The sequence below is a fragment of the Tursiops truncatus genome, chromosome 4 (assembly GCF_011762595.2).
Source record: "Tursiops truncatus isolate mTurTru1 chromosome 4, mTurTru1.mat.Y, whole genome shotgun sequence".
Taxonomy (NCBI): Eukaryota; Metazoa; Chordata; class Mammalia; order Artiodactyla; family Delphinidae; genus Tursiops; species Tursiops truncatus.
In genome coordinates this window covers 66,955,259-66,969,027 of record NC_047037.1, presented here as the reverse complement: position 1 = coordinate 66,969,027, position 13,769 = coordinate 66,955,259, and the positions used below count along the sequence as shown (strand labels likewise).

The 13,769-nt window shown below is 39.2% G+C and overlaps 1 protein-coding gene across 1 annotated transcript; it reads left to right on the top strand.

The window, feature by feature from the left end:
* Positions 1-492: 492 nt before the first annotated feature.
* Positions 493-10,645, top strand: GMNC (geminin coiled-coil domain containing). The gene is made up of 5 exons (XM_073804641.1): positions 493-549; positions 2,036-2,210; positions 3,930-4,018; positions 4,933-5,049; positions 6,796-10,645. Exons 1-5 carry the CDS (start codon positions 493-495, stop codon positions 7,411-7,413), a joined length of 1,056 nt encoding a protein of 351 aa, XP_073660742.1. The 3' UTR covers positions 7,414-10,645.
* Positions 10,646-13,769: the final 3,124 nt, after the last annotated feature.

Below are 13,769 nucleotides of genomic sequence, written 5' to 3'. Positions count from 1 at the left end.
CCTGGCTCCCGGGCCAACCTGTGCGCCCCGCCTCGCCCGGCAGCTGCGTGCCTCGCGCGGGCAGGAGCCGGGATCGCCCTACCCGTCCGGGCGGCGCGGTCACGGCGGGTCCTGACGCCGGGGCCCGGGGGACGCGCGGCGAGCCGGCACCGGCGCGGGTTTTGAAGCCGCGCTGCGCATCCGGAGGCGGAGCGCCGTGGGCCTGCCCGAGACCCCGGCCCGCTGGGTCCCAGGTCTCGGGAGGCGGTCGCCGATAGTGGCAGTGACTTTGGCTTTGGCCAGATGTCTCCTGACCCACGTCACCAGCTTGTTAAACCTCGCACCAAATCAGAGGGCGGCGCTTCCCGGGAGCCCCGGGCGTCACCCGGAGCTCCCTTAGATTAGAACTCGCCTCTCCTAGCTCCTCCCCTCAGTCCCATTTAAAGCTCCCACCGGCTTTCCCGAAAAATTAAGAGTGGGCTCAGTTTCTGCAGCGCCTTCTTCCAGGGCAAGATGGTAAGTGAGGAGCCGGCTTTAGCTAGTCCGCTGGCGAAACCGGGGGTCTCTGAGGTCTACTAAGCTTTGCCTTTAGAATTTCTTCCACCTTGGAAACAAGATTTCTCTGCTACCTGCCAATTAAAACAGGTCTTCCTTCCTGCTCCATCTCTCTTTTCTTCTCCCCTGTCTCCTCCTGGCTTTCTCTCTGTCTCTGTCTCTCTCTCATCCTTTCGTCCTCTCTGTTATTTCTACTCTCTGTACTGTCTCCCAACTTTCCCTTTACACCTGTACTCGCTTTTCATTCCACCTCTTTCTCTAGATTATGCACATATTTGCAAACACTTGAACTTGAGGCTAGGGGTATTTGGGGTTTGTTTCCTTCTCAGATGTCAATTGCATAATAGCTCAGCTTTGATTCCAATAATAGCCTCAGGGGAAGAGCCTACAAACATGCTTTCAGAATAAAAGAAAATAGCACTTGATAAACTTTTGGCGGAATTTCTTTGGTCTGCACTGCCCACGCTGGACTTGCTTCAAGACTGGACTTTTTCAAAACTTAAATTATTGGGAATGTTAACAAAGTGTGACTTAACTTTCTTTTTTCCTCTTTTTATTTGTTTTCTCTCTGTTTATGTTATGCCTGAGAAAGTTCACAAGTCAACAAAAGACTTGTCGTGGTCAAAGAGTTTGTCCAAAGCTGGGCTCTGCTGAAATGAATGGCTTTTACCTGATTAAACATTGACAAATAATTAGGAATGGGCGGTTGTACAAATTAACCCAGGGAGTCTGCATACCTGCCCCTAACTGGACGTTTGGAAACAGTGTGTTTGAGGTTTGAGGAAGCTGGGGCAGGAGGGTGTTCACTGGCTCAGAACACAGTAGAGAATACATGCCAGGCAGTTAGTAGTGGCAAGATAACTTTGGAAAGGCATTGAGATGTAGTGGTGGAGAGACCTAATTAGAGCTTCCTGTCTCTGCTAACTAACCTGTTTCAGTAGTATCCAGTAGCATTTAAAACCAGAGGAAGAGAGGTAGGAGGAAGGGAGGGATGGAGCAAATTTATAATTCAGAAACTAAAAACAAAAATAAGGAGGTTAGATTATGTGACGTGTTCTGTCCATTTCAACCTTAGCATTCTAAGTTCTTTGTCATTTAAGGTTGTTAGAAATATAATTAAGATATTTGCTAAAAAGAGTCAAGTAGCTCTTACATGTTTCACTCATTAAGTAGAATTCCTTTTACTTAGATCTTGGGTAGCCTTTTAGATGCCTCAGACCTGGCAACAGAGACTACTCCTAGATATTTACAAGTTTGGTCCATCTCATACTAGCCTGTTCTTTGCTGAGAGGACCTAAGGAAAGTACTGGGTAAACCAAGGAGCTGATTCCTTTTTAGTAATTATATTTGGACCACTCAGAATCAATCTGGGATCTATATTTAACACCTTTACTGTTTTTTATTCACTGAGCATATTTTCTGTTTCTTTCTCCCACTCTTTTCTCCCTCCAAATTCTCATCACCCCATCTCTTGGGACCTCCCACATACTGAATTTTACAGAACACCGTTCTGCCTTGCCAAGACCAGTACTTTGTAGGAGGCCAGAGCTATAATTGCCCGTATTCCGGTACGACGTCAGAATCTAGTGTTGACGTTTCCACGGAGACTTGGGTCTCTTTCTGGGCTGCTGGTCTCCTGGACAACAGAGAGCCCCAACAAGCACCACAGGCACAGGGTAAGTTCTGCTCTTCTGCTTTCCTGGTAGATCTGAAGCCCTTTTCCTGTACTCATAGTTGCAAGGCATTATGGGCTGGAACTCTGTAAAAGAAGGGATGATATGTAACGTTTAAGAAAGCCCAAAGACTCCTGTATTTTGCAACCTAATAACTTGCTTTTTGTGTACTTGCCAAATAGTGAAAATGGGCTTCTTCCCGTTGCTCACTGTACAATATGTATTTCTCCCTATACTTTACAGTTCTTGGAGATTTCAGAGTCACTGAGAAAGTATGGGTCTGGGTCAATGTTATATAAACAATACTATTGTGATGCTTTTGGAATTAAAATACCAGTTAGAGCTTTTTTTTTTTTTTTTTTTTGGTATTCAGGAAAATTTCCCTGGGTATGAGAGAGAAGCAAGGAGAAGTACTAACTTAATCTTTTATTTCATAAAGGAAATTCTATGAATAGTGTCTTATAAGTGGAAAGAAAATGATTCCTTTTTGCCTAAAGAAGACTTCAACTTTGGAGGGAAGTATAACTTTGATGGAAAATTGCACATTAATTTTGCCCTGGGGCTTAGTAAACAGTGTTTATAACTATTAAAGGAATTTCTGATTAACACTCAAGTTTCTGGAAGAACTCTAAGGCCTTTCAGAATTCAATATCTGGACTGTTGGTTCTACCACAGGAATTTGTTGAATTTGAGAAAAGACACAAACAAAAAGCCCCCAAATATTGAAACACACTTATATGTAAGGGAGGAAGTTATTCAATTTTAGCTTTCTACTGCAAGAAACACAGAAAACAGAATGCCCAAGAATGTGAAACCAAAGAGTGTATAAAATTTTATTCCTGTCTCCTTGCCCATCATTCCACTTTAATCAGAAATATTTCAGTAGTATTTTAGTTGAAGTAGAGGAGAGCAAGAGTCAGAACTGTACTAGATGAGGAAAAGAAACTAAAAGTAAACCAAATTAGCATGCCCAAGCATAGTTCTTATTGGTAGGCATAGTTCTAATTGGTAGGCATAATTTGCTGTCAAATATGAAAAGAACAACAAAATCTCTTTGAAAAATCATAAAACACTTTATAGATGATGGCATTTGAAATACGTGAGTTTGGGTACAGTTTTGAGATTTTCAATGAGTTCTTCAGAGAAGCAAGTTCAAATTATTTTGAAGTAGAAAGTGCTATTCCATAGAATTCTGAATAAATACTCTCTCTCAGACTTAACTGATAGGCAGATAGGCAGAAATTTTTCATCTGGGGAAAAACGGTAGCATCAAAAATAGGATTTGATTCTGGAGCCAAACACTATATCATTAAGCACTACAGCTTAGAAAATAAGATAAAAACTTGGAAAACATAGTGGAATTGAAATGTAGGCCTACTTGAGGGTGGGACCAATAAACATTTGCATGAATTAATAAGGCAGATAGGATAGTCTTTATAAATTTAACCAGCAGGAATATATATATTAGGAAGGAAGTTGACCTCTTGACTCCTAAAAATTCACCTCTGTAGCCACCTTGGCATATAGTCAATAAATATTTGTCTTTCATAGCATGCTTGCCCCTTCTGAAAACTTTAAATGTTATTTTCCCATGTGGAGGCAATGGCTAATTTTAGAAAGGTAATTGAACCTATTACCTTTCCGAAATCCTCCAGTGAGTTCTTGATTACACAAAAACTGCATGTGTGTTTTCTCAGTTACCCATTTGGTGTTTTCACATAGAATCATCCAGTGACTCGAATTTCCCTGTTCTTAATTCGTGTTCATGGGAAGAGGCTCAGCTTTCCTCTCAGCTCTACAGAAACAAGCAGGTATGTGTAGATAATCAGAACATGAGACCAGCCATGTTCCACGCAGTTCATTCTCAACATCATACCTTAATGTCACATGGCTTCTTTTCCCTTGTTCAATTCATTGACTGGCAGTTTAGAACCAAAATGGTTATTTGTCCACAGAGAAGTCAAAGTTAGGTGATCACCATGACAGAAAATAATAACAACAAAAGCAACAAAAACCAAAACCCTCTAGGAAGACCTTCAATCAAGCCCCGACCTTACACATTTTAGCTGTATGACCTCCCAAATCCTCCTTTCTCTTATCTATGAAATGGAGATATTTGTGCTGCCTACCTCGGAGGGCTGGTGGAAAGATCAAATGATAGAATGAGTGTGATAGTATTTTTAAACCATAAACAACTCATCACTTGGACAAGGGATGATGATTGTAAAAGTTCTTGCAAAGATTGCTTCATTTTCCCTATTTTGTTTGTTGTTATTTATGAGAGAGTAATTTAATCTAGTGAACGTACAAACTGACCTGAGACTGAGGGAAGCCAACCCACATCTTTTTTTCTTTCTTCTTTTTTTAACATGCAAGGAAGAAGTTCAGCAAAACCTTTCTAAACACCGTTTTCTATATTTAAACAGTTGCACGCAGCTCATTTTCCTACATACCTTCCCGATCCCCTTGTGGTTACAATTTTAAAAGTCATATAATCTCTTCAAACACTTTGCAATGAAAAAATTCAGAGCACAAACTGAACAATCAAGTGGTAAGTGGGTGTAGATTGAACTTAGGCCTTTGAGGACGAGGGCTCCCTGAGATTGAGTTCATAAAACAAACAGAGTAATAATCAAGTTTAAGTAAGTTAAGGATCAGTGGCATTATTATAAGGTTTCAAAGTCAATATAGTGGAGCAGCCTTCACCATTGTCTGCTTTTTGCAGCTCCAAGATACTCTGGTGCAGAAGGAAGAAGAACTTGCTAGGTTACATGAAGAGAATAATCATCTCAGACAATACCTGAATTCTGCTTTAGTTAAATGTCTTGAGGAAAAAGCCAAGGTATGTGATGACCCCCTTTATAAGGACAGAGCAGTGATTTGAGAAAGAAGACCATTTGGGTAAAACTCCTTGATTCAGTGTAAGAAGTGTATTAAGCAATGTGCCTTGAAATGCGTCAATAGGATGGGCAAATTTTTCTGAAGGAAATATAGCACTTTCACAACCATGTTTATATATCAGTTCCCTGAAGTATCTAGATTGCAGATTTTAGCATATATTACAAAAGGTGTTGCTTAAGAATCAAAAACGAGTCAAGGGGATTGCTGAGACAACAGAGGCTAATCAAAAGATAGAGTTGGATGGGACGCTGGAGCGGGAATTAGATCCGAGAGACATGCGTTTCTTTTATCTGTTTAACTTTAGGTCAGTCACTCTCCCACTTGGGGCCTCATTTACTTCTTTGTAAGTGTATGGGCTAAAAGGTCTTTTAAGAATCTTTCCATGTCTAAAATGTTATAAATATGGCTGGAACCCACATCTCTTGACTGGTAATTAGACATAGCCGAGTACATTATCTGTTCATGAACATTTCATTCTTACCCTTTTAAAATGAACTGTTTCTAACTCAAGGATAGTTTGCCCATAGTCCCTTTTTGTTGTTCTTCCTTTTTGGGGTTTTGTATTTTTTGTTACCTGTCTGCCATTCTGTTACCATTATTGTTTTATCATCAATCTTTACCTTACTTCTAGACAAGCTACATTATTTATCTAAATCGATCATATTTCTTACGACTCTTACCCAGATATAGCAGCTCAGAGAAGAAAAACCACTATATTTAGTGCCTTTAGAATTCAGTTAGTTTTGTTAAAAAAAGGGAGCACAGCTTACAGTTATTAGCCTGGGGTCCTATCTCCAGCCACCATTCTGTGAAAAAGCACAGTTATTAAATTAGTAAGTGATATTAATTAAGCAATTTTTCTCTCTTGTTCTCAGTTTTGCAAGATTTAGAATAATAGAATACATACCACATGGGAGTGCTGTGAAGGTTAGGAAAATTAGAGGAAGAGTGTTATGTAGAATTGTAATCAGTGGTTCTGTCTAGATTCAGGTGCCTTAGGCTTAAATCTAGGCTGCATGATCCTTAGCAAGTCACTAATGTGCCTGTGCTTCAGTTTCCTCATTAAAGGAGGGTTTAATAGTATCTACATAAAATGAGATCATGCATAGAACCCGTGTTCAATACATGATAGTTGCTATTATTGCCATAATAATAATAATAATCATTACTTCCCGGAACTGAAGTTTTAAAGACATCATTTACATCATTTCAACTTTTTTTTTTTTAAATGCTGTATTTTTAATTTTTTTATTTTTTTGCGGTACGCGGCCCTCTCACTGCTGTGGCCTCTCCCGTTGCGGAGCACAGGCTCCGGACGCGCAGGCTCTGCGGCCATGGCTCACGGGCCCAGCTGCTCCGCGGCATCTGGGATCTTCCCGGACCGGGGCACGAACCCATGTCCCCTCCATCGGCAGGCGGACTCTCAACCACTGCGCCGCCAGGGAAGCCCATCATTTCAACTTTTAAATGACTAGTAAAATTATATGAATTGGAATTTCTAGGTGGTAACTTATCATAGATTTTGATTTAAAAGCAGAAGTTAATCCAATGGGTTTTGCTTTTGCATGTGAAAATATAAATTTAATCAAGTTTTCTAAGGAATTAAGGTGACCAGTAAATATTTGACAGTCTTAAAGAAAATGATGTTGATTATCTGACTGTGTATTTTCAAATATTACTTCCCCAGAAATTGCTGTCATCAGATGGGTTCTCCAAAGCACGGGGAAAATTCAGAAAGGGGAAGAGGAAACCCAAAGAGCAAAGATATTTTCCTCCTGAGATTCCCCATCATAAAAATGCCAAAAGAAACCTCTCTAGTGAATTTGCTAACTGTGAACAACCTGGGCCCCCTGTGGATCCCTGGGTTCTTCAAACACTGGGGTTGAAAGACCTCAACACCATTGATGACACCTCATCAGCTAACTACAGTGCCCTGTCATCTCATCCCAGACGGACCACAAGCACATTTCCCCAGTTTCTGAATGATGCAGTTGATTATCCCGGTGCCTCCGGGGAAGATCTGCCAATTGACTATGGAGGTGACAGAACAACCCCCTCACACAGCACTGCCAGCCACAGGGAAGATTTTCACTTCCTTTCTCAACTTTCAAATCCCCCAGGAGGACTACAAACTCTTCCTTACTATACTTCTGATGTGTCACCCAATAAGACAGAGATGGCCTTTTCCACGTCCCTGAGCCCTCACTGTAATGTGAAAACTCACTCCTTCCACCAGGGACAAGCCTTTGTTCGTCGAGATGAAGAGGGAGGCTGGAAGTTTACCTGGGTCCCTAAGCAGTCTTAGTGATCCCCTCCTCTATCACAAAGGACTGCCATGAACTCTGTTTACAAGACCTGTCTTGCACTTGAACCTGACTATGTGGAAAATGCAAGCTATTGCCCAGACTGTCTCCTGCCACTTTAAATGTCACTCTCAATTACCTACTTAAATCTGCAGGGAATGGCTTCCAGGAATCTATAATGAAACATGCCTGCTCTTCTTTCACCTAAATTTGACTTGTTTACACACCCACACCTGCTGTTGACTTCCTTCCTTGGCCCTATACTTGAAAAGGTATTTTCCAATTGCCTGAATATTCCTTTGAGACCTACATGTGCCATTCCAATTATAACAAGTCTAAAAGCTTTTCTTCTTTCATCAGACAGTTTAAATGTTCACAGCCTTCACCTTTCCACTTTTATTTCTGTCCTGTTCCTCTTCATTTCTAAAAACTGCCTTTGAAATGAGCATTATAATTGCTCCACATAGCTGTTATTGGGTGTTCAAATAACTGGGGGTGGGGTAGAAACAAGAATCTTTGCCCATTGCCATTCCTGAAGACATAAAGTGAGTAATGTTATGTGTAGTGCAGTTCATTAACTTGAGTGTCCCATGATGGAGCTGACAAAAAAATCTCTTCAACACCTGGAAGTCTACTGATAAGCAACAACACTGATAAATTAAAAGATAAAAGAGAATGAAAATTACTTCAAAATGCCTGCATGGTGTATCAGCTTCTATGGGCACCTGGCATTGTGTCTGCAACCAACATCACTCAAACAAGAAGATTTCTGAGGAATTCGTGGTAACGGAATAAGTCACTATCCTAAACTAATTAGATGCTGATACACTTCTATTCCTGAAAGTATAGTCTAGCCTAGCTCTGACACTGTCTTACTTATCCATTCAGTCATTCATGTGTTCATTTGTTCATTCATCAACACACCCAAAATATTTGTGGAACACCAACTGTGTAGCAGGCATTGTGCTCTGTGGTGATGATAAAATGTGAACAAGTTAGATGCTGTGGCCACCCTCATGAGACTTAGACCCACTCATCTGCTGTGACCTTGAGAAAGCGACTTCCTTGGTATGAAAATTCAGTTTTCCCAACTGTAGAATACAGAAGTCAAAGTAGATAATCACTGACATTCTATAAATTGAGCCTGGGTCCCATCAGCTTTACTCCAACACTGCCATCCCAGGGCACTGTTCTCTGCTTTTGATTGGCATTGCAGATATGTTGGGTGAACTTTTTTGTATACAATTTTTTTTTAAATGTGAGCCATTTGTAGTTAACACTAGAAATCATTGCTCTGATCACAGTATTCTTTTTTCTGGTATGAAGCCATTTTTGGGTTAATTCAGTCTGTGTGAGAACATGCATCTGAAAAATAGAGACATTATTTTCTAAATAAGTGTGCATAGATTTAATGGAAATATTGACATCAAAGATCTCTCTTTCTAGATTAAAAAACATGCATTCTTCATGTTCACGTTAGTTCTCCTTCTTTCCAATTCCCCAGGCTCCCTATCCTTCACAGAATAAGTTAGGTATCAAAGATGTGCACCTATGATTTTTGGGGAACCAAACTTCAGTTGATGATAAGACCCACCATGTTGTACGCCTTTCCCATTTTTCTTTATTCCACCCTTCAGTAAGTCATCTGTACAATCAACGCCTGAGAGCATGAGTATTCTATTTGGAATTCTTTGTGACTAAGACATGTCTTTTGTTTTATTGCTGTTTGGTTTTTGCTTTATTTTGGTGATGTGGACAAATGATCTATTTATGAAGTTTTGCTGTCACCCAGTTTTCTTTATAATCCGTGAAGGGGAATCAAATATATTAATTATTTTCATGACTTGGGAAGAAATAGAACACATTCTATTTTCTAAAAACAAAACCAAAACAAAAAAGTGCCTTTTACATTCTAATATCTGTTCCCCTGTATGGTGAAATTTATCTCTTTTTAATTACAAATATAAGAATTAGAACTGACTGTGCTTTAATAGTAGGAATCAAGAAAGCAACATAAATATTTTGAAAGTCTAAATGATCAAGTTGTAAAACAAAATTGATTAGTCAACAGATTATTTTGCATTTTTTATGTGCTTCATCATGTGTTAGGTACTATGAGGAAGCACCCAGGCTTAGCACATTTGGTACATACAACAAAGCCACATAAAATGTAATAGCTTTTAAGTGAAACTTGGTCTCAGCCCAGTTTAAAGAAATTACAGCACATTTGTGGTAAAGGATAACTCGCTCTGGCTTATGTGGGAGAAAATGACCACTTGTTCTTACAATCATATCTATAGGCATTTGATATTCACTGGAATTATGTATAGAAACTTATTTTACCGATGTTTGAAAAATTAGAAATTTCTCTCACCTGAGTATATGTTCTAACTTTATGGTTTTACCATGCCCATCCAGTAAACCAGAGTTAATATTTTACTAATATAAAGTGAGAAATAAAAATTAAATAGCACTTTTGTGATTGCAATGAATATTTTTATATTGTGCATAACATTTTCGAATAATGGATTTTCTTCTCCTAGGTTTTAACCATAATCTTTTGATGTGCACCTCTTTTGTATGGTATATGTGGCCAGACTAATATTTTCAGCATTTAGGGTTCAATGGTTCTTTCCTTTATCCGGGGTACATTAATGAGGCTTTCAGATGTTAACTGGCCTAAAAGGTCAAGTGCTTTGTGTGTACAACATTCTCTTACCTAACCTCCCATAAAAATTAGAATCCAGTATCAGTTTTTAAAATTTGATCACATTTCCAATGTCCTCTAATCATCTGAAAATAGATCATATTTGTATCTCACTAGTATCTGGAAAATAAGGGCAATTGGAAAACCTTACTTATGCAGGTGACATTTAATGAATGGGATTGTTTAATACTGCAGTGATGCTAAACTATAATTTTGAAAATTTTGAAGAAAAGAAGCTATGTGAATCAATGAAAAGAATTACTGTTTGATCTATTTCAAGAAAACAGAAACATTTTTTTAAAGTGTGACAAATCAACAACTGACCTACTAAGTATAATCAACAACTGACCTACTAAGTATAGTATACTTAGTACACCTATGATAATTTTTTGATAAATTTACCTCTTGCCTGTAAAGTCAAGATATGCAATTTACATTTGTTTCAGTTTACCAAAAGATTCACATAAGGTCAATATTAAATGTACCATTTAAAAAATTTTAATAAATCAAAATAATAAAAATTTAAATTTTTAGTAATTTTATTTGGTTTACAAGCTACAAATATATGGTATATTTCTTAACATATTTGTCATATTTTTAGCTACATTTTTTGTTACATGAACATAACCAGACATCCAGTTATGATTCTTAACATTGGATACTCTATAAATGTAAGATATAACTTAACACTTAATATTTTAAAGGATTTTGATTTGTTTATGATTTAAAATATTTCTAATTATATGTAAAAGTCAATTTTGTAATGAATTTATATCTAATGAATAAATAAATGACAAAAAATTTAATCCTACTTTTTTGGCTTTATTTTAGAAAATATTTCAGTGAATGAACAACAGATAAAAACAAGTTTTTGGTATTTATTTCTGCCATAAATTTTGTCATAGAAAAATATATGTATTTTTTTGGCTTCCCTGGTGGCACAGTGGTTGAGAGTCTGCCTGCCGATGCAGGGGACACGGGTTCGTGCCCCGGTCCAAGAAGATCTCACATGCCATGGAGCGGCTGGGCCCATGAGCCATGGCCACTGAGCCTGCGCATCCGGAGCCTGTGCTCTGCAACGGGAGAGGCCACAGCAGTGAGAGGCCCGCGTACCAGAAAAAAAAAAAAATATATATATATATATATATATATATATATATATATATAAACTTCCAAATAGTGGTATGATTAATAATTAAGGCACTCATTCAACAGATATAGTCTGTGCCAGGCTCTGTAGAAGATATAAAGAGGAAATACGGGCTCAAACTAACATAGCTATAAATGAGAGAAAATAACTTAAACATGCTTAATCAAAGCAAGGGAATAATTAGCGTTCATAATTAAAAAGTTCGTGCTTCAGATATGACTGGATCTAGGTGCTCAAGCAGTACTGTCAGGAAGCTGGTCTGGGATCTCAAGGAAAACTGATGATTAGGAATGAATTCTGGAATGCTTTTAAGATAGTCTCACCACACAAAAGTATGGCAGAAACCAGGATGAGGTAAGCAATGTGAGCCTAAAGAGCAGCAAGCTATATCCCATAAGATATTGTCTAGTTTTGTAACACTGTAACCCCCTCCCCCCTGAAATGAATAAAGTCTCAGTTAAATGTTCCAGATTGGTCTCAGTCATACCATGGTAGATTATGAAAATATTTGGGTGTCTGTACATACAAATTGTGAGCAGATTTTCCCTGAGGTCACTATAGAAGCCATATATCTATCCCTAAGGGGGAGATTAATATCAAGAGAAATAATTTGAGACTTGCGTATCAGGCCAATAACCCACTGTTACACAGGTTACCAGTAATGGATAATCTGGATTTTACTTAGTTTCCTTACAGGGATTTTTTTTTTCTTGGAGACAGCTACCTCTGAACCTCACTCACTCTAAATAACCCTTGAAAATGCATGTCATAAGTACAGGTTATTAGAAACATCTTGATTCCCATTTTACAGATGAGAAATCTGGCTTTAGTGTTTTATAGATCACACTGTAACAAGTAGCTGAGGCCCAAAGTAAACCCTGGAACTGACCTTAGACCCAATTCTTTTTCTTCTATATTACACAATGATGATGTTTGGGACCAGTAAATATATTTACAGTCTGCAGTCTGTTACAGATAATTATAAGCCTCAGAGCTAGAGGCCTGGGAGTATGGGAGTTGTCTTAGATCTTTGCTTACATTCATCAGAAGGCTATTTGGGGGTCCAAGCTTTCTTAATCCCATCATTGCTAAAAGGAATTATTCACAAAAGACCTAATTCATCCTCCACCATTTCAAGAAAAGGGAAGTGTATAAATTGAAAACTATTGTAGAAATTTGGGATAAAGAGAGTGGGATGGAAAAGGTAGACTACGCACAGTGAAAAATATTAATATGCTTCTTAAATGAAAGGAAGATAAATTGAAAGGGAAATAAATCTCTCTTCTAATCTTGCTACTGCTGCTAAAAAGCCTAAAGCCTAAAGTAGCAGTTTATAAGCAATGCTCATGAAGTCTCTTTCTTCTTCCCTTCGCACAGGAAATAGATTTTATGCCTGTTGAAGTAATAGCATTATTCCCTCTCCTGTCAATCCTTTTAAGTATAACTCTAGGGACAGTAAAACAGTTGAGGAAGCATATTTACAATGTTGAGCCCACTTCTTCTAACTTACAGGGAGCATTCTATTCTCTCCCTTTGGAAATCAGGGGTTAAATGATACCTTTTCAGGGGCACAGCTGATGTTTTTCTTTCATCTCTTTTCCAGGCTTATAATATGAAATAATAAGGCATTGAAAGGGTGTTTCAAGGTAATTTCTCATTTCTAAAGGGTCCCTAATACTCAATGGATGGTCCCTCTGGGATGAGGCCTAAGATCTCAGATCTGTAATCAGGAGCGTTCCAAAGGTACTGTTCCCTCAGGGTCCTCTGTTTGCTCTGAAGCTGAGAGCACGAGAAGCCCTTTTTTTTTTTGCGGTGTGCGGGCCTCTCGCTGTTGTGGCCTCTCCCGTTGCGGAGCACAGGCTCCGGACGCGCAGGCTCAGCGGCCATGGCTCACGGGCCCAGCCGCCCCGTGGCATGTGGGATCTTCCCGGACAGGGGCACGAACCCGCGTCCCCTGCATCGGCAGGCGGACTCTTAACCACTGCGCCACCAGGGAAGCCCGAGAAGCCCTTTAATGAGTGTGGAGTGAGAAGTCAGGACCCCTAGTTATAATCAGGCAAAAGGCCGAATCACACCCTCCTTTCATTTTAGTCTGCTGAGATTTGCCACCTTCCATTCTTCTTCCATCCCTAACCGCAGGAGAGTCAAAATGGATGGAACCTGAAAGTGGCATCTGCACAGTGCACCCCCTGCCCCATCCACTGGGAGAGCTGTGTACCCCAGGAATCCCAGCCTCCTTTGGGAGCAGAGCACCATATTGCTATAGACTTAGCCTTTCCTTCTTTTGATTTTAAGGATCATAAGTAATCCACCTAGTCCATCCTATTGTCCTCACTCCAAATTTCTACAGTAGTTTTAATTAATATGCTTTCTTTTGAAACGATAAAGGTTGGATTAGGTTTCTTGTGAGCTGTTCTGTTAGCAACAAAGGAAGAAAAAGGGCTGAACATCCCAAATAGCCCTCTGATAAATGTAAATATCTTCCTTCCAATGGCCTTGGA